At 47.1% G+C, this 21,519-nt stretch overlaps 1 protein-coding gene across 2 annotated transcripts in view; it reads left to right on the forward strand.

Annotated features, from left to right (window-relative positions):
• Positions 1-20,304, forward strand: part of NR5A2 (nuclear receptor subfamily 5 group A member 2) — a 125,703-nt gene extending 105,399 nt beyond the window's left edge. For both annotated transcript variants that reach the window (XM_068985625.1, XM_068985624.1), the window contains one exon: positions 17,143-20,304. In XM_068985625.1, coding sequence (XP_068841726.1) covers positions 17,143-17,390 — 248 coding nt within the window. In that variant the 3' untranslated portion in view covers positions 17,391-20,304. The remainder of the gene's footprint in view (positions 1-17,142) is intronic.
• Positions 20,305-21,519: the final 1,215 nt, after the last annotated feature.

Genomic DNA, 21,519 nt, shown 5'->3' on the forward strand with positions numbered 1-21,519 from the left:
GTTTGTGATCTAATGTCATTGCATGGGAATTTTAAAAATTTTCCGGGTTTTCTGTAATGAAGGACAACACAAAGTCGGCTGATTTCCACAAATCAAATCTTAAACCGTTACTTCAATCCTGCTGCACAAGATGAGACTTGTTGCTAATAGCAGCCACATCTCGGAGAGTGGTCTGGAGCTGCCCTTGAACTTGACGTGGGTCAGGTCCCTGGGCCACCGCCAGGCCTGGGGAAGGCATATCCAGTGCTTTGTCTCACATGCTGGACACCCACTTAAGGTTGGAAGTGCCCGTGAGACACGGCAGTTTCTCACCCCAGGCTCCTCGGGGCCGTGGGAGCAGCCCCCTTGCCGTGCGGGTGAGCGTAGGGCGGAGGTCGGGCAGTGCGGCATCATCCCTGCTGACCCTGACTCTTAGCAGAGCCGCTGCGAGTGACCCTCAGATCAGGAAGAGCCTTCTCTACGCTGGAGATGTTTCACAGCAGCAAAGTCATCACTGTGGGTGAAATGACTGAAGGTACCTTACAGCCTTACAGGGGGTGTCCCGCCTGGTGGACTCACCATTGGAATTCATTGCAAAGATGAGGAACCTGAGCCCTGGTGCCGTTTCCTCGTTCCAAGATCATTTGACCAGTGAGACATTCACAGATTTAAAATCACCCCTTTTCCTTTTTGCCAGCCTTGGAAATGCACAGACCAATTATTCCCCTAAATACTCAAGCATTGGCTGTAATTCAGCCTCAGGGGCACCAACTTCTACCGACTCTGACATCCACGATAGGTGGGAAAAGGTGAGGTGACCACCTCTTCCTCATTCCCTCGCTCTGCAGGCTTAGAGTTGAGCACAACGTTTCCCAGAACGAATATGGTTAAATGTAAGGTATTGTATACCAGCGCTATCAATGTCTCAGCAAAATCCAGTCACAGAGAAGGGGGGCAGAGAGCTTCCTTTGCCAGTGTTTCAGGCTCTTAAAAGTCCTTTTCTTTCTTTCTTTTTTCCGTTTTTTCACTGGGTCTTCATTGCAGTGCGCAGGCTTTCTCTGGTTGCGGAGCATAGGTCCGGAGTCGTGATGCACAGGTGTAGTTGCCTCACTGCACGTGGGATCTTAGGTCCCTGACCAGGGATGGAACCCGAGTCCCCTGCATTGGAAGACACACTTCACTGGGCCACTAGGAAAGTCCCTGAAAAGTTCGCATCATTAAACAGAAAACAAACTGGTGATGGATTTTCTGTCTTTCACTAACAAATACATATCCCTAAGCAGTTGGGTGAATTATTAATTTATATCCAAACAATTGATGAGTATCTGTCTTCAGTGATCTTGTTAGGTAGTCAGTATCCCTTCCTCCCTGGTTCTCACCCCAAAGACCTCTCTTTTCTTTTTATATCAAATGATTCTGATAAGTATCAGTCAACTGAATGATTTTTTTCCCCATTCATTCAACCTCTGATCTTGTTGAGCAGAAATTTAATAAGCTGAGGAAAATGATGTAATGATAAGTAGCAAGTATATCTAGCTCTTGAAGGATAGTTTTATTTTAATCCTACAAACTAAAGAGAAACCTTGGCTGTCTTGATCAGATGTATATAAATAACAGTTCTCATGTGGACCGAGGGTTGCAAGCATTCTACCAACTGTGATAGTATCTTTTAGTACGAAAACAGAACATGCGAAGTACAAGAAACCTCACTAATTCCTAACAATTCAACTTCAACAGAAAGCTGAATTCACATGCAATTAAAGAAATGCAGTTTTGAGACCTCACTCCGATGCTTCCGCTAAAATAAGAGAGTCAGCACGGGAGGGTGGGGTGCTGTGAGAAGAGGATTGGAGGCACCAGATGCAGCATTTTTAAAATCCCCAGTTTTCCATCCAGCCCTTGCATTCACCCTGGTGTCTCAGAAGACGAGTGCTGAGGGTGCCCCAAGTGCCGCGGGGGGAGCTAAAGGGAGCTCGAGGGAAAGGCTGTGGTAAAACGTCAAAGAGCGAAACAAATACTTCATCTTCAGAAACTGGAAAACGTGCTGAGCCTACATTTCATAAAATGCCTTACAGAAAGCCTTTACCATTTTAAAATTGGGTTTTAAAGTAGATGACACATTAATAGTAGGTTTGGGGGTTTGTTTTTTCTTTTTTTTTTGGTCTGCGCTGCGTCTTCCTTGTGGTGCTGGGCTTTCTCTAGTTGCAGAGCCGAGGACCATAGCGCTCACAGGCTTCGTTACCTCAAGGCATGTGGGATCTTAGTTCCCCGACTGGGGATTGAACCCACAGCCCCTGCATTGCACGGCAGATTCTTAACCGCCCAACCACCAGGGAAGTCCCAATAGTCCTTTTAATTCCCTGAATTTCTGATTCTGCTGCTGGTTTCAGATAGAATTTATTTCTCATGAGTTAAGATATTTACACTGTGAAACAGAAACTAACTGTTAGCCACTCAGTTGTACCCGACTCTTTGCGACCCCATGGGCTGCAGCCCACCGGGCTCCTCTGTCCATGAGATTTTCCAGGCAAGGATACTGGAGTGGGTTGCCATTTCCTTCTCCAGGGGAACTTCCAAACCCAGGGATCGAACCCGGGTCTTCTGCACTGCACGCAGATTCTTTACTGACCGAGCTATAAGGGAAGCCCCATGAAACGGAAAGACATCTTTGAAACTTCTTATCAAAAATAAAGCCCAGATACAGCCTCTGAATGTGCATAGAGCTCAACTTGCTGGGTCTTCATGCGCGAGCCAACCATGAATAGCAGTGGAGGCTTTCGCTCCCTGTGTCCGGCTGCTCGGGAGGCAGTGCTTACCTCGTCACACAGTCTTGTGTTGGCGTAACTGTCATGGGTTACATCCTTTAGAAATAACGGGTGCTCATTCTTCCAAATGACGTGTGTGTTCTATTCACGTCTTGGTTTCTGTTGAAATGAGTGAGAGGAGAACTGGTCCCGGGGTGGCTGATTCGTTTCCGTTTCGTCCCAGCTGCCACTGGGGACACTGAAGCCAGGCCACAGCTGTCACCCCGAAAGGTGGACCACAGCTGGGCAGCGGGGACACTCGTGTTTCTGACCCCGGGCTGCTCGTGGACGTGGTGCCCTGGGAGAGTCCGTGAGGTTCCTGCCCAGGCAGCCAGGGGCCCTGAGGTCTGCGTGATGCAAGTTATACGGAATAAACTGCTTATCTGGGGGAGGATTCTGAATGCTTTTTTCCAACATTTCCACCCACCCTTTAGTTTGCAGTCAGCCCCTCCTCCCCTCAGCCCTTCGCACCCCTGGCCCCATCTGCCTCCTCCCGGGCCTGGACAGGGAGCAGGCCGCCCCTGGCCCTGCAACCACCCTGTGGCCTGTGGACTAACGGCAGTTTAGAGAAAAAGCATTTCTTTCAAATGCTGAATTATGAAGGAGTATTGATTGTAGGGTGGAAATATCTGGAAGATTACATCTTTTGTCTTCTGGACCAAGGCTCTAACGTGCAGAAAATCTTCAAGTCAATTGCCTATTGTGAATATAACATTGTTTACTAAATGTACATTTATACTCTGAAACGTTACCCTCCCCTTTGTTTTTTCTCTTAGAAATAACCTCTCGAGAGTTCGTAGGCAAGTTCCAAAACCCTAACCAGAGCTGAGTAGGTCGGGCTTTTTGCCCCTCACTCTCCCTCCAAATAAGGTTTTAATTGGCCAAGCTAATATTGGATCCAAGTTCATAAAAGTTTGAAACCAGATCATTAAATGCAAATATGGTCTTCATCCCAAAGACGATAAGAATGCCTCTAAGCGAATATTTTTAACAAGAATGGTTGGACAGTGCTCTCTTGTAAATTTTATCATACCTGAGGCGGTTTTCTTCATTCGATTAGTTGGAAAGCTGAATTTATCCCCAGGCAAACCAGACAGCAAGCCCGGGCTAAATTCAACAACTGGAGCTTAAATTTGGCTTAATATATCCCCACTTGGATCTGCCTGTTTAATTCTCTTTCATATGATAACGTTGGTTTATTCATAGGCTTGACTTGCCACCTGAACAAACTAAAGACCATAACCTTACTCGAAGAGAGTAAGAAAACTTGGCCAAAACCACAGAAATTCCTGAGTCAAAATCAAAAATGCAAACTTGTGAGTCGAAACCTATTCTGGGACGTGACTACAAGAGTGAGGGAGGAGCTTTTCCCTGAAGGCGGACAGGTTTTCCTGCATGTGGACAGGTTGTCTTCTGAGCAGACAGATGGTCTTTATAACAAGGTAAGGACCGAGGCTGCCAAGGCTGGCTGGCCAGGGCCGCTCCAGCTAGAGGCCGTTCCTGGTTATCGAGCACTGTACGCATTTGGCCTGAGGATTAAGTCTGTCTGACACACGGTTTCACTTGAAATTTAGGAGGAGACCGGAAAATCGTTCTATCCTGTGCCTCTTTCAGTTCTGTTTCCTGGTTCAAACTGCTGCGTTAATTTTTCTCTTTTTCTTGCCTTCCATTCTGCATGCATTTAACTTGATAAAACGTACGACCTGCTTCAATTCTTGGTCTTAAAACCCCTGCAGTATGGCCTTCCTTCCGCGTTTTTATCCCCTAGCATTCTGGAAAACACACTGCAGATATGTGTAGGGAAGGAAGGAATGAATGCCCTCTGTCAGCGGTGGTCTGGGCGTGGCTCACAGTGCCCAGACAGGCTTTTCTCAGCATCCTTAGATGACGTACCGCTTCATAATACCAGGCAAACCAGATGCTGTTCCTTCTGAAGTCTACTGAGCTCAGTTTCATCGTCCCAGAGCCAAACGATAGAAAGGCATCCTGCTGTTGGATCTGAGGTTGGTCGTGGGTTTGGGAGGGTCCGATCAGACGTGTTCAGAGGGCCTTCAGACACAGCAAGGCAAAGAGGGATATGTGGGTTAACGTGAGAATGCCTTCTTCCATTCGCCGAATGTGAGGGGGGCTCCGACATTGCCTAGGCCCCGTGGCAGGACGGGGGAAGGGTGGCCGTTGCCAAGCTCGACATCCTGTCTCCACGATTGACAGGTGACCACATGGCACCCGACCCCCTGCGATGCGCAAACAGCACAGTCCACAGCGATGGGATTGAAGAGGCCCCCTGGAGGCCAGGCTGTCGGGGCCAAGGCCTGGGGACATTGGCCGGTGATCAGGGAAACCCGGAGGCAGAGAGCAGGCTTGGGTACCCAGGGAATGGAGGGCGATGTTACCACCCAAGTCTGCGATGCCCACTCGCCATTTGGGCAGGAGGTGGAGAAGCCAGAAGGTCCAGAAGCGGTTGGATCTACAGAGTGAAGTCACGCCCTGGAGCTGTCATCCTGGGCCTTGAGTGCGCGGCGAAGCTGGACCCCGGGCAGAGGAAATAATTGCCCTGCACACGGAAGGTACGGAGGAGCCCGGGGAAGCTGGCGGGCCTGGCACTGCCGTCAGTGCACACAGCCAGCAGCCGGTTCAGAATCTGTGTCCCTAGAAAGCGCAGTACATAGTGGCGCTGGTGCTTTTTGCTTCTGATCATGAAACCGCTCTACACGAAAGAGAAACACAGTCTGGCGTGAATTTGATGTGGAAGCATGAAGAGCATGTCAGAGGCCAAAAGGGGAAGAAGGAAATACTTTGGTTTAGGGCCACACAGCATTAAGTCAAGAAGTTACTCTGCAGTCATCCCTTCCGCACCGGGGAGGGCGCCCCGTGTGCTGGCCCCTGGCCCGCGTGCCCCTGCCTTCACAGCGCCCCTCGTGAGGGCGACAGGCAAGCTTAAAGATCAGGTAAACACTTTATAAAGAATTAGACAAGTAACTATACTGTGAAGTCGGTCAAGCAGGCATCAACAAGAAGGTGCGGCGTAAGGATGTGAGCGAAGGGAAGCGCGGAACGGGTAGCAGTCACCCTTCAGCTGCGGGAATCTGGTCCGTGGAAGGAACACACGACTCGGCGGCCTGGAGCGCGTTGGGGATGGTCTGGTTCTGCAGGTGGTGGTTCTCAGGGCGTTGTGTTATTGTGTTTAAACACCACACAGACAGTACAGTTTTCAGTGTTTAATTGTGGGGAAATACACAGCACATAAAATTTGTTGTTTTTCATTGAATTACAGTTGTGTTAACAATGCTGTTAAAGTCTCAGTTACATATGTATTCTTATATGCCTGTTTTTCATAGTCTTTGCCACTGGGGCGTGGAACACAGCTCCGTGTGCTAGGCAGTGGGGCCTCGCTTATCCATCTGCTAACCCCAAACTCCCGGCGCGTCCTTCGCCCTTGGCAACCGCATGTCTGTCTACGGAGCATAAACTTCCTCCTTTGCCCTTCTTAAGTGGGCAGTTCAAGGATGTTAGGTGCATCTACCTCGGTGTCCAGTCAGTGTCCGGAACTCCTTCCATTTTGCAGAACTCTGAACCCGTTAGACACCCCCACCTGCCACCCCCCAGGCCCTGGCAGCCCCGCCACGCTGCTGCCTATGGGTCGGATGCCGCAGGCATGCAGGTGAGCAGAGGCCTACAGCACCCGTCCCTTTGTGACTGGCCTCTCGCACCCGGCGCGGCGTCCCCTCTGTCAGGATGTCCCTCCTTCCTAAGCGGTCACTGTTTCGCTGAGTCCACAGACCCTGCTTTTTATTCCTTGACCCATTAACAGGCACTGCGGTTGCTGCATATGGTGCAGAGACATACGTGTCACTACTTTTGTGTTGACAGCACGAATCCAGCGCCTTCCTTCCAGAGCTTGGCTTCATAGGCACGCAGTTGTGGACTCTTAGGGCTGGGGCGATGGGAGATGGTCGAGTGCAGCCCTTGCCCTTTGGGGTCCCAAAGAGCGATGCGCCCGTGATCTCACAGTTAGAGACAGGATCGGGACCAGAAGCGTGACGTTTGGTTAGTGTGCCGTGTTCTTTTCCGCTGGGAAACAGCTGCTGCCCGTTAGGGGTGACGAACTCTGAACGCAAAGCTGACACACGCGTGGCCCCGCAGGTGACGTTCTTTATGCAGGCGCTTCCTGAGCCTGCGCTTTCGGCAGCTCCGGGAGGCACCGCGTTAGCAGCTTTTTGTGAAGCGTCGTACGTGTTTGGGGAAACTGCACTTCAAAGTTAAGAAAAGGGAGTGGAAAGTAAGTCTCTAACTGAAACTTAAGGCTTGGCCATGTTTCCCTAAATATTCTTTGTGATTGAGAATGGGATAAATGTGCAAGGAATCCTCTGCCTTTCATTGATTTTGGAAAACATGAGAGATACCGTTCTGTCCAGGAAACAGCCCCAGTGTTAAGGCTGGGGTGGGGTGGTGCGCAGAGAAGCCCTCCAGGAGGGTACTCATGACTCTGGTCTCTGCTCAGTGTCACTGTGGCTGTTTATAACCGTGACCTGGGGCACTATGACGATTAAGGTGCCTAAGAACTGAACTGAACTGAATACATAAAGATGGGCTAGTGTTAAGCAGCCCACCTGTCAGTGCAGGAGACGTGAGAGACACTGGTTGGATCCCTGGGTCCGGAAGATCCCCTGGAGAAGGAAACGGCAACCCACTCCGGGATTCTTGCCTGCAGAATTCCGTGGACAGAGGAGCCTGGCGGGCGGCAGTCCATGGGGTCAACAAAGAGTTGGACATGACTGAAGCAACTTAGCATGCATCAGTATGAGTGTCAGGGGTATGTTACTTCATTCAAATTCTCTGAAAACTGTTCATTCACAGACCTTGAGACCCTTTAGAAGCTGAGCTATTGGACCACCCAGTACGTCCCATTCTGAAACCCCCTTCGGTGGCAGGAACTTGGGGCTCTGTGACACATTCAGTCTTAAGAGGTCTGTGAAAATATCCTTTGCAGGTTGACTAATGCTGGCTGAATGTTAGCCATTCCTGCATTCCCGAGGTCTGTCCTTAACTTAGAAATCATGGAAAAGCTATTTAATCTTTCCGAGTCTAAATCTCATAACCCGTAATGCCTTCTCACGAGAGAATCTTTGGCGAGTTGGTAGTCTCCAGACTCCCAGCCCCGGCCCCTTCTCGTCTCTCTCCACACACTCCCCCGACTCGTGGGGTCTCATCCTCACCTACCACTGATGGCTTCCGCATCTGGACACCAGTCCAGCTTCCCTGCTGAGTCTGGACCTCCCCCATCTCCAGCTGTTTGCCCTGCATCCCCGGGGACGCCCACCTGCCCCTGAACTCACTACGTCCTACGCCTCGTCCTCTCCTCCTGCTGCGGGCAGGGGTGGAGGTGCCCACCACTCTCTCCCTTGACCGACACCCAGACCACCAGCCAGGGCCTCTGCTCTCTCCCACTCCCGATTAACCCGGGCCAGCAGGCCCTGCAGCGTGACCACCTGGATGGCCTTCGCGTCCATCCCCACCCCTGTGGCCACCGAGTTTGGCGCGAATGGTCCTGCACACACCTGCTGTTTCCCACTCGGAGAGCTGACCACGTCCTTCCTTCCTTCCCATCTTGCAATGCTTCTGTGTGGCTTCCAGAACAAAAGACAGACTCTTGTGTACAGCACCACCCACCCCAAACTTCGCGGTCCACCCCTGTGTACCCCTCCTGCTGCTGTGCCCACTGCCCGCGCCCCGCAGGCCTTCACAGAAGCTGAGCTGCTCCGGGGACCCATTCCCTGTCTCCGGGGCTCTGTGTGCCGGTCGCTGCTCTCACTTCCCCATGTTGCTCAGCTCACTCTGCCTCGTTTCTCGAAAGCTCTCAGACGTCATCTCCCCCGAGAATGCTGCTTGCCCCTCGGCCCTGTGTGTGCCCGAGGCACCCGCTGTTTGTCCCTAGCACTTGACCCAGAGTCTGTCTTTTATTCCTGTATCTTCATTATCTCACACAGGGCTGAGTGAACGAATGAATTCATAGACGGTGTATACATAAGGTGTGAAGTAGTAAAGCACGGTAGGGTGCTTTGTCATTTATAAAGCACCAGCTAGTTGTAAGGAGATCCAACCAGTCCATCCTAAAGGAAATCAGTCCCAAATGTTCATTAGAAGGACTGATGCTGAAGCTGCAGTACTTTGGCCACCTGATGGGAAGAGCTGACTCATTTGAAAAGACCCTGTTGCCAGGAAAGATTGAAGGTGGGAGCAGATGGGGACGACAGAGGATGAGATGGTTGGATGGCGTCACCGACGTGATGGACATGAGTTTGAGTAAACTCCGGGAGTTGATGATGGACAGGGAGGCCTGGCGTGCTGCAGTACATGGGGTCACAAAGAGTCAGACATGACTGAGCGACTGAACTGAACTGAGCAAGTTGTATGGGCTCATTTCTATGTACAAAAAAAATACATATCCTATATGCCACATTTTTACACGCAGTTCCCACCAAAGACTTGGATTTTCTTGTTCTGTGAAGATGCTGGATTATCTGTTCCGGTTGCTACAAATAGTTCATGGCTAATATTCATACACATGTGTACACATACACACATTTATATAAAGGACTTCAGTTCAGTCGCTCAGTCATGTCCGACTCTTTGCGACCCCATGAATCGAAGCACGCCAGGCCTCCCTGTCCATCACCAACTCCAGAGTTCACTCAAACTCATGTGCATCAAGTCGGTGATGCCATCCAGCCATCTCATCTTCTGCTGTCCCCTTCTCCTCCTGCCCCCAATCCCTCCCAGCATCAGGGTCTTTTCCAATGAGTCAGCTCTCCACATCAGGTGGCCAAAGTATTGGAGTTCAGCCTCAGCATCAGTCCTTCCAGTGAACACCCAGGACTGGTCTCCTTTAGGATGGACTGGTTGGATCTCCTTGCAGTCCAAGGGACTCTCACAGTCTTCTCCAACACCACAGTTCAAAAGCATCAATTCTTCAGCACTAAGCTTTCTTCACAGTCCAACTCTCACATCCATACATGACCACTGGAAAAACCATAGCCTTGACTAGACGGACCTTTGTTGGCAAAATATTATCTCTGCTTTTCAATATGCTGTCTAGGTTGGTCATAACTTTCCTTCCAATGAGTAAGCGTCTTTTAATTTCATGGCTGCAGTCACCATCTGCAGTGATTTTGGAGCCCCCAAAAATAAAGTCAGCCATTGTTTCCACTGTTTCCCCATCTTATCTGCCATGAAGTGATGGGACCGGATGCCATGATCTTAGGTTTCTGAATATTGAGCTTTAAGCCAACTTTTCCCCTCTCCTCTTTCACTGTCATCAAGAGGCTCTTTAGTTCCTCTTCACTTTCTGCCATAAGGGTGGTGTCATCTGCATATCTGAAGTTATTGATATTTCTCCCGGCAATCTTGATTCCAGCCTGTGCTTCTTCCAGCCCAGAATTTCTCATGATGTACTCTGCATAGAAGTTAAATAAGCAGGGTGACAATATACAGCCTTGACGTACTCCTTTTCCTATTTGGAACCAGTCTGTTGTTCCATGTCCAGTTCTAACTGTTGCTTCCTGACCTGCATATAAGTTTCTCAAAAGGCAGGTCAGGTGGTCTGGTATTCCCATCTCTCTCAGAATTTTCCACAGTTTATTGTGATCCACACAGTCAAAGGCTTTGGCATAGTCAATAAAGCAGAAATAGATGTTTTTCTGGAATTCTCTTGCTTTTTCAATGATCCAGCGGATGTTGGCAATTTGATCTCTGGTTCCTCTGCCTTTTCTAAAACCAGCTTGAACATCTGGAGGTTCACAGTCACATATTGCTGAAGCCTGGCTTGGAGAATTTTGAGCATTACTTTCCTAGCGTGTGAGATGAGTGCAGTTGTGCATAGTTTGAGCATTCTTTGGCATTGCCTTTCTTTGGGATTGGAATGAGAACTGACCTTTTCCAGTCCTGTGGCCACTGCTGAGTTTTCCAAATGTGCTGTCATATTGAGTGCAGCACTTTCACAGCATCATCTTTCAGGATTTGAAATAGCTCTCAGCTGGAATTCCATCCCCTCCACTAGCTTTATAAAGGACTTAATAGTAGTTAATTTAAAGTCTTGAGTTTCAGTTTTGCCGGAAACAAGTGTAGACTCTAAATGCAGGCGCCGTCACTGGGAGTGTCCTGTCTGCCCATCTCCAACCCAACAGCCCTCACTCTTTATTCAGGCCACTTGCTTCACAGGAAAAGAGCTAGCCTGCTGCTGCTGCTGCTAAGTCGCTTCAGTCGTGTCCGACGCTGTGCAACCCCATAGGCGGCAGCCCACCAGGCTCCCCTGTCCCTGGGATTCTCCAGGCAAGAACACCGGAGTGAGTTGCCGTTTCCTTCTCTAGCATGTTGCTCTGCCAAAGTTGCTACCAAATTATTTCTACAAATTATTTAAGGTTAGCCCTTTACAAATAATTTTAAAATGAATTCCCAAGAGAAAATTCGTTTGTTTTCTCCTCTGCTGACGTTATCAGAGGAAAAGGTCTTTGCGGGACAAGTCGCGAGCCAGTTTAGAGGTCGCCCCTCCAAAAGCCTCAAAGGGGAGCAGTGTTCTCCAGATGTGTTGCGATACCTCTTCCCCCCACTTTTGTATCCTTGAAAGGACCGGATGAGATTTCTCTTTTCCCCCAATGTGCGGAAAGTTAACAAAAGATAATTATATTCTCCGGCCATTTGAGCCCCCCAGCCCCCAGCCCCCTTGCTCTGCAGAGAACCGGTCTCCCAAAAGAGCGTGCTGTATGGGAGCCGTGCCATGTGGCAGAGACCACGGCGGCAGAAACCAGTGTCTTCAGCTTCAGAAGGAGGCTGAAAGCTGCGTGCGACCGAAAAGCCAGCGGTAATGTATTCAAGAAGACCTAAGGGTTTACTTTCCAACAAGGATGGAAGAGACTCTGGGCCCCCACTGTGAGCCGATCATCAGGCTGCTCCATATAACAAGTTGGTAATTAGTCCCTGAGTGAGTAAGGTAGAAGAGATGTTAGGCGACTGATATTTAGAGGAGAAGCTCAAAATGCTTTTTGCCAGTCATCAAAATTTAAAGGCGGGGGAGAAAGGGTTGGGGGCGCCTCTGCCTGTTTACGCACTGTTTCCGACTCAGAATTTGTAATGATGGGGCTCATTAACTTGCGTTTCTAAATTGTATTAATGTGAAGCTTACATCAGTTTCAAAGAAACGTGTAGCGTGCCAAATGCAGGCGGCTCGGGGATCCGGCGTGACGCCCCAGAAGAGCTGGCGGCGGATTTTGCTCTCCTGTCGATCTCCCCAGCTGGGCCTCCTCAAACCCACATGTGGGCAAGGCTGTTTCATCTGGGAACTGAAGAACAAGTCCCAAAAAGCAGATTTCCAAGGACCCCAGAACATGGCATAATTTGTCCAAATTTTGCTTTCTCATATAATTAGCTATCCATTCATTCACGAGTTTCCAGCGTCATGGACTCCTGCTAGAGATGAGTTAAGACCCCCAAGGCATGCCAGCACCCATTCGTTACTTGTAGAGTGGGGCTTGACTTGTAAGGCGGCATCACAGAGAAAATGACTAGCATTTTAAAGGTATTTCATGTTTCGTGTTTTAGGATAGGGCATGAATGAGCCTAAACATGAATTCCGTGAGCACAGTTTAATCTGGTCTCTTCCTAAAAAGTACCCACAGTGGCCTCTGTGGAAGAGAAGATTCCCAGTCTTCGGAGAGGCGGTGGCACTGTGTTTCGGCACTTTTCGTCTCTACCTGCTTGCTTTCTTGAATTCGCAATTTTTGAAGGTTATATTCCATTCGTCGTCACTGTGACGTCCTGGCTGTGCTCCTGTGTTGGAGGGCGTATCTCGCCCCTCCCCTCTTCCCTCTCCCCACTGGTAGGCACCAGGCTGTTCCTCGTGTCTGCAAGCCTGTTTCCTTTTGTTGTTATTAAATTCACTAGTTTGCTGCATTTTAGATTCCACAGACAAGTGATATCACACAGTATGTGTCTTTCTCTTTCTGACTTACTTCACTAAGAATAATGCCCTCCATGTCTATCCATGTTATTGCAAATGGCAGAATCTCATTCTTTGCTACAGCTGGGGAGTGTTCCATTATTCAGTTCAGTTCGGTCTCTCAGTCGTGGCTAGCTCTTTGCGACTCCATGGACTGCAGCACGCCAGGCCTCCCTGTCCATCAGCAACTCCAGAGCTTGCTCAAACTCATACCCATCGAGTCAGTGATTCCATCCAACCATCTCATCCTCTGTCATCCCTTTCTCCTCCTTCCTTCAATCTTTCCAGTATCAGGGTCTTTCCCAATGAGTCAGCTCTTTGCATCAGGTGGCCAAAGTATTGGAGTTTCAACTTCAGCATCAGTCCTTCCAATGAACACCCAGGACTGATCTCCTTTAGGATAGGCTGGCTGGATATCCTTGCAGTCCAGGGGACTCTCAAGAGTCTTCTCCAACACTACAGTTCAAAAGCATCAATTCTTTGGCACTCAGCTTGCTTTATGGGCCAACTCTCACATCCACACATGACTACTGGAAAAACCATAGCTTTGACGAGATGGACCATTGTTGGCCGAGTATTCCATTATACACGTATATATATGTTGTTCAGTCACGCAGCCATGTCCAACTCTTTGCAACCCCGTGGACTACAGCATACCAGGCTTCCCTGTCCTTCGCCATCTCCCAGAGCTTGCTTGAACTCATTACACCTTCTTTATCGTCTGTAGATGGACCCCTAGGTTGCTTCCACATCTCTGTTTTGTAAATAGTGCCACTGTGAACATTGGGGTGCGTGTGTCTTTTCCAATTATTGTTTTCATTTTCTTCAAATACGTACCCAGGAGTGGAATTTCTGGGTCATGTGGCAGCTGCATTTTTAGTTTTCTGAGAAACCTCCATCCTGTCTTCCACAACGGCTGCACCAGTTTACATTCTCCACATGGAAACGCCAAGTTCTGCCTGTCGGACAGGAAATACGAGAGACTCAAGAACAAGGGGCCATATCCCACACCCAGATGAGGGCGTGGGCACGTTCTCCCTAGAGCAAAACTGACCCCCGTTGTCAGAACACGTGAACTCAGCCTTGGTTATTCAGATCATAAAAAGGCTCACCAAGGATTCTTGAGTAGAACACACTAGTACATTTAAACTGTTTTTCTTCAGGGAGAGATTTATGGTATAAGTCGACTTTTGAAAGCCAGTGTCAAGCTAGGAAAAGAAAGGAAACCGACTTAGCAGCTACATAGCGGCTCAAGGGTTTCCCTGGTGGTTCAGGGGTGAAGATTCCGCCTGCCACAGAAGGAGGTGCGGGAGACTCAGGTTCGATCCCTGGATGGGAAGACCCTCCGGAGGAGGAAATGTCAACCCACTCCAGTATTCTTGCCGGGATAATCCCACGGACAGAGGAGCCTTAGGGGCTGCAGTCCATGGGGTCGCAGAGAGCCAGACAGGAGCAACATGAAGATATGCAGCAGCTAACGTAATGGGTCATTTTACAATTAAGCAATTTTTGGACAGATACACCTAAATATAAAGCAAGCAATTGGAGAAACCTCTGGGGAGGCCCTGACTAAAAGATAACACAGTTCTCATCTCAAGATGCTGGCAGTTTCCATGGGGAAATGGGCGGTTAATAAAAGAGGACAAGATGCTGTGAGAGAGACAGAGCTGAAACACATCAGCCGGAGCTGGGATTTGGAAGCTTCTTGGTCAGTGGACGAGAGGAACTCAGTCGAAATGTTTTTCTTTCTTTCCTTCCTTCCTTTCTTTCTCTCTCTTTCTTTCTTTCACTGCATAGCTTTAATATCAGAATCATTGCCACTCAATTACAAACTGCCTGTGTAGACATAGAAACAAAGTGGGCATTCAGTAAGTAGGTACGTTTGGGACAATCAGCAGCGTAACTTCTGTTACAGTTAATGATAAACACAGTAAACAGGATTTTCCCTCAGAAGGACAGTTGCATGTGGTTTTAAACTTTGGGGAGTTTGGACCAGTATTCTTAGAAATTATCCAGCACATGCTGACCTGAAGACTTTAAATGTTTATCTGTAACAAGAGTAAGTGATTTACCCAGAGCCGACGACCCGTCCTTTGCTTTCTGTTTCTTAGCAGTTCGTTGTGTTTGTTTTGCTTTTATTAAGAGAGTGGCATAATTTATCACAGAGGCCTGAACCTTATTCTCAAAAACTACATTTATCAAAAAAAGGTTTCAAAAACAACTTTCCGAAGACTATTGTTCGTTTATCTTGCATTTTATACTGTGCAAATTCCTGCACCCTCCCTATGAATCTTGGTGACTTTTGTTAGCTTTTCTTGCTGTGACAATATCTGTCATTGTAGCATAAAATAAAACTTCGATTTTTTTTTCCTATGATTGTGTTAAAATCACTATAACACTGGAACTTGCTTGTCTTTTTTTTTTTTTCTTTCAACTTCTTATTAGTATATAAAAGAGAAAACTAAATTATTCCTTAGGTGTCAGGCTTTAATGTTTTCTTTAGGTTGAGCAGGAGGGTAAAGAGAAGCGCTAAGAAACTGGTCAGAATTCAGATGAACGATTTTGGAATCACTGGTTCTCTGCCATGATGCCTTAGGAAGGACCAGTGTCTGTAACCAGGGTGTGCGCCTGTGAAATGCAAACAGTGTGGCAGAGAACCAGGCTGACATGAACGTGGATTTTTCTGTCATCTGTCTTGGTACAGCATATTCAAGGGATTTCCAGTTGTTTACATCTTATAATGTTGAACCAGATGTAACTAATAAGAATCTTAATTGAATTCTAAGGCACTATGGATGAGATCGATGGAAAACGCATTATTAACTTGTGCTGCCTGCGCAGTGTCTGGTAGACAACACCTTGGAAGGCGAAGCTCCACATCGGGTAGCAGTTGTCTGTGCATCTCGTTAATGAATGATCGGGTATTTTTGACTCCGCCATTGCACTTTGAAGTAGATGTGATCGTACCAGTGCCCATGCTATTTCGGTACTAATTCCCCATTGTTTTTAATTTGGGGCAGAGATTGGAGGACGGAATTGGGGAAGCATGCTTCATGCAAAGTTATGACTCAAAATGTAAACACCGAAATCATCCTGGGCACGTTTCAACAGCACATGTGAGGCAGCCTGTGGTCGCAGCACGTAGAGACACCGAAAGGGCTGTGCACGTATGTACTGACTAAGTGTCACAATGTACGGTGGCAAAAACACGGGGCGCAAGTTGGTGACTCAGCGGGGTTTGGTGCATTTAACCTTTCAGCCATAGTATTATTTGGTTTTCTATGGAATCGTTCTTATTTATTTTTGTCCAATTAGAAGATAAAGCAGGGGGAGAGGTGCCTGCGTCTGTTTACTTTCTCAGCACGGATGATGTATGTAAACACGCACACGCGTATCTGTAGATTTCTCCCAGAGGCGTCTGTCTACACACCGTAAACAAGTTGTACTGTTCACATAAACAGACTCCAGAAGAGAAATTCCACCATGACCATTTCCCTGCTCAGTGTCTGTGTGTCTGTGCGTGTCAGTGTGTCTTTTAACTCTGTTGCCCTCTTACTCCACATTATGAGGACCTGCAGGGTGAGGATCCTTAGGAATCAGGCCAGGTGGATTGCCTGAATCCATCTCCTCTGTGGGAATGGCTCATGTCTAGAAGGGGGAAAAAAGCAACGTATCAACTGCAGAAACTACATTCAGGTTAAAGGGCACCTGCTTGCACTCTGCCTAAAGGACGAAGCTTTCATCTGGTAAAGATCATTAGTCACCGAGACACATGTTTTAGAGAGTTCCCAGCAGCGACAGCTCCACTGGCAGTCACTGGAGCGTACCAGATGGTTCATTAGCACGGGCTAGACAAGTCAGAGGCTTTCAGAACCATCCAGGAAATGTCAAACAGAAACAAGAACCCTGCCACTTTTCATTAGAATTAGCTACATCATAGCCTGGACACAGATTTCACCTTGGGTCAGAAAAATTAATACAGAGTTGTATGCATCGTGTCATATACTGGGTTAAGATCCGTCTTCCTCAAGGGACTCATTTGGTGGTAATATATTATGACCCTTCTACTTTCGGAATCCTCAAACCTTTTCTTTTGTGAGATATGAAAAGAACTGACCTTGCTCAAAACCCACTGGTGTCTAATTGACTGGAGGCGTAGGCAGAATTTCCACAGGACATTCTTCTAAAGCACGTTTGTGACCGTCTCCTCAGGCAGTCTCCATGAGTGGGGCTGACCGACCGTCCGGCGGTGCGTCGAGTGGGCTTTATGTCAGGAGGAAAATGCAACCCCGAATTGAACACTGCTATAAACAGGAATTAAAACACCATTGAAATATTGTGTGTGTGTGTTTTTTTTTTTTAATCCAGATGTCAAAAACCTGGAGAACTCCCAGCTGGTGGAAGGCGTCCAGGAGCAGGTCAACGCCGCCCTGCTGGACTATACCGTGTGCAACTACCCGCAGCAGGCAGAGAAGTTCGGGCAGCTGCTGCTCCGCCTCCCGGAGATCCGGGCCATCAGCATGCAGGCCGAGGAGTACCTGTACTACAAGCACCTGAACGGGGACGTCCCCTACAACAACCTGCTGATCGAGATGCTGCACGCAAAACGAGCGTAGGCCCAGCCGCCGCGAGCTCGGCTTCGCAGCAGAACAGAGATCGGTGGGGTGGGGGAGGAGAACAGGAAGAAAGGGAAAAAAATGCTCTGAGCGGCTCCAAGCAACATGAATTGAACACTTGGTTTAAAGATACTGAATTTAATAAGGCATAGTAGCCAGATACTGAATGGCCAATAAATGATGTATCAGGGTGTTTGTATCACAAACTGTGAATCAAATGCGTCCCATCCCCAAAGCGTCCTGTACAAAAGACACTGGAGCAGAGTGGACTGAACCCACAGACGGATCCCAACACCACGTCAGGCTGGGAACGGACAGAAGCTTTCTTGCATATTGAAACTGATCTCCGCTGTGAAGAAATCTAGGAACTGATCTGTGTTCTTCGTTAGGCTTACGTGGCAGGGAATTTGAGCTTACAGACTTCCTCCGTGGTAAAGCTGAACTGAAACCATCCTCAAGAATCCTTCAGCTGCACCGATAACAGCCTTCTCCTCTTCCTTCCAAGGACCCGGCACCTTCTGTCCTGTGATCCCGGAGTCTGTACCGAGGACCTGTGCTCAGCCGCACCCCCCAGGAGCTCCACCAAACCTTGAAAAGCCTATTCTTGACTGTCTGTATCTTAGACCTGCCAACAGCTAATAAGAACAGTCCACTGATACGTGAGCTTGCCATTTTGACTATGTTCTGGTTTGTTTTGTCACGTGTTCATAATGTTTGGGGGAAAAAAAAAAGCAGGCAGTGTCCCTCTTCTGATCCTATTACAAGCGCTCATGAATACTAAGGGTAGCGACTACAAACTTTTAAAGCTTTAGCTTTAGCATTACTGGATTTCATAAAAAATCCCACCAGAAAGGCTTATTAGGATACATCAGCCTTTTTAACCATCAAGGTTTGTAGTTCATTAAAAAAACACAATAGAAAACATATTTTGCTGGAATGTCAAATAGTCACCGTTCTGAACAGGGAAACAACATGGAAGCATGTTAAGCTATGCAAGATAAAGGCGGGGGTGAGCAGGCACATTGATTGCCGTGTTGCAGTTGACCATCCCCTGAACGTAGAGAGGAAACGGTGAGCCTGGAAAGAGAGTTCTTCCCCAGTAGGGAAGGGAAGAGAGTGATAGTGACCTTTCTAAGTCGCTATGTAGACCAAAGTCTGCTATAGAACAAATTTTGGAGGACAGAGAACTGCGAAACAGTCTCCAGACCACGCTGTCAGTATTATCAACAGGCGATGCCAGAGACACGGAAGTCTTGCCTTACTTCACAATTCTCAAAGGTAGCAGATGTGGATCAACACTTGTTTAAAATAAAGTATTACTACTTTAAAGTCAAATGAAATAGAGTGTTTACATTCCTTAGGGCCTCTGGGGGGAGGGGGGAACTGTGATGTAACGAAAGAGCTGAAGTAGCAATTCCTTAATGTTATTTTTCTGATTGGTAATTATTTTTAACAGTACTTAGTTATTGTATGTCGTGAGACACTAAAATCAGAAACGGGGATCTCATTTAGATTTTAATTTTTTTTTTTTTTTGAGAGTATTGGCGGCACAATCACTTGTAGAAACTGTAAAAAAAAAATGAAAGTATCTCCTAGTCCCTTAATTTTTTCATAAATGTTTCTGGCTTTTGAATAGTTTATTTATATTGTATATCATAGGTTCAACTGTAGACAATTATGATGCTAATTTATTGTTCCTTGGTTTCACCTTTGTCTAAAATATAGCCAAGACTGAAGAAACCAAATCTATGTGTTTATTGTAGCATGTCAAGTTAGTGGAACATAGTTCAGAGACAGAGAGGGGTCTTAATGAATTTAAATCATTCACTTGATTAAATGTCTGTAAATCTTCATGGTTCTTACCGTAGTTTATTTAATGTCTATTGTAAATTATGTGACTTGTAGCTTCCTCTGTTTTCTAGTAAATTTAACAAGGGTGGAGTCTTATCTGGTTTTCTTTCCAAGCGTTGTAAGTTGTATACCAAAGACATTAGTTATTACTTCTGTGAGTACAGAGAAGACTATTTTATTATTTTTATTAATCACCTCTAACACACGTCCAAGTGAAGGGTACCCATAGCTAAGCTGGGCGTCCATAGCTCGTCACTCAGAGGTCACCTGTGTTGTCTCCACGGATCAAAGGACAACAGGAAGATAGTTGATCACAGCCCATACCCAAAGCAGAAAATGGAGCAGCATCTTTACTCTCTCCAAGTTGGAAGAGAAAAGTGTCAACAGTTTATGAGATGGTTCCATCGCTATATGTGGAACACAGGTTGAGACAATTTCTAGATCTGGGAGATAGTTATTTGGCGGGTCCTTCACATTGCAAAAAAAAAAAATTTTTCAAAAACAAATACATTGATCCCAAAAGTCCAAGTTTTATTTTAAATGTACAGTATTCCCCACTGACTATTTTATCTAAACAAGGCCACATATTATTGTGTTGTTAACCTAATAAATTACACCATGAGAACAGTTAGAAAGATGGGGAACATAGAGAGTTAAGGCACGCTAATGGTGACACTAAAGACAGAAGCTGATAAACAAAAATGCCGCTTGGCGTCCATGGCGCATGCAGACTTTCTCTAGTGTTTGTCATTAGCTGGGCTGCAACCAGACCTCGGCTGAGCCACTGCCTTTCCAGCTGCAGGATTCACTAGTAAAGGCAGACCGGATAGGAAGGCTTGGGGCTTGGCTGGGTTCACTGTCTTTGGTCTGTGTTTATAAACAGACAGGATATTTATCCTGCGGATCTTCTGCTGCCCCCGGATCTGAATCCACGCGATGTCGAGAGTGTGAAGTCAGTTCCTCGCTGACATTACTTAACTGTATCCGTGAAATCAAATTGTCATGTTGGTTCTTGCCAGGAATTTCTCAACAAAATGGAATTTTTTTTTCAGTATTTCAATAAATATTGATATGCCCAGCCTGATCATTTTTAAAAGTTTTTATGGTGTCCTCATTCTGCAGGGTTCTAAAGCATCTAAAGTAACTGAGACCCTTGACTGGGAGTGGAGTCAGAAGAATTCCACACGCACAGACACTGTCCTCAGTGGGGAACTTGAAGCATTGAACTCAACCTGTGCGTCACCTCTCCACACATAAAACACAGCGTTTTGTATCACTTACTGTTACAGCGGATGGCAGTATCCTACAGGATCTGTCTTTGTAGCCCTCCCTGTGCCCTAGTCATTTTCCCAGGTGTTTGGTCAATTCAGTTGACCCTCAGATTAGCTCCAAAGTCTGACTCAATGGACACAAGTTTCTGCAAATCCCAGGAGATGGTGAAGAACGGGGAAGCCTGGCATGCGGCAGACCATGGGGTCACAAAGAGTCAGACATGAATGAGCGCCTGAACAACGACAGACCAGCTTCTCGAGGTAGTATCGTCCTCCTGACAGTTTCTTGCTCAAAGTGATACATTAGTCAGTGGGAATTGTGGATCCAAGACTCAGAAGCCCTTAAACACAAGACTGTGTTTGTCTCTAGGCCAGGATGACACTTGGGATTTGCTTCAAAAGGAAAAGATATGTTAGACAAAGTCAGGCATCTGGTACTAAGTTATTGGTACTTGATACAGATTTTATCGATGATATTATCCAGATGGCACAGTGGTAAAGAACCTGCCTGCCAGTGCAGGAGATGCAAGCAGTGAGGGTTTGATCCCTGGGTGGGAAAGATCTGGAGAAGAAAATGGCAACTCACTCCAGTATTCTTGCCTGGAAAATTCCTTGGGCAGAGGAGCCTGGCGGGCTACAGTCCATGGGGTCACAAAGAATTGGATGCCCTTGAGCAGCTACCCACGCAAAGGATACCAGAGAACCAGAATGCCATGCCTGAGGTCTAGCTGATCATGGAGCTAAGATTTTTAATCAACTAAACAGTGGCCCACAAAAGACATCTCCCTTGTCAACCTCTTACTAGGAAGAACTGACAAAATTCTTGCCGACATTCCATGGAATATGAAAAAAAATGTATATATTCATACATTATCTACATTCGTACATACAAATATGTACATAGTCCATTCATGATCTGTAACTTAACACACAGAAAGTCCATAAACTTTTACACAGGTATACAGGTCAAGGGAGTCATAGAACATTTTTTTTAATCTTTTTAAAAG

This window comes from Capricornis sumatraensis, chromosome 14, assembly GCF_032405125.1.
Source record: "Capricornis sumatraensis isolate serow.1 chromosome 14, serow.2, whole genome shotgun sequence".
NCBI lineage: Eukaryota > Metazoa > Chordata > Mammalia > Artiodactyla > Bovidae > Capricornis > Capricornis sumatraensis.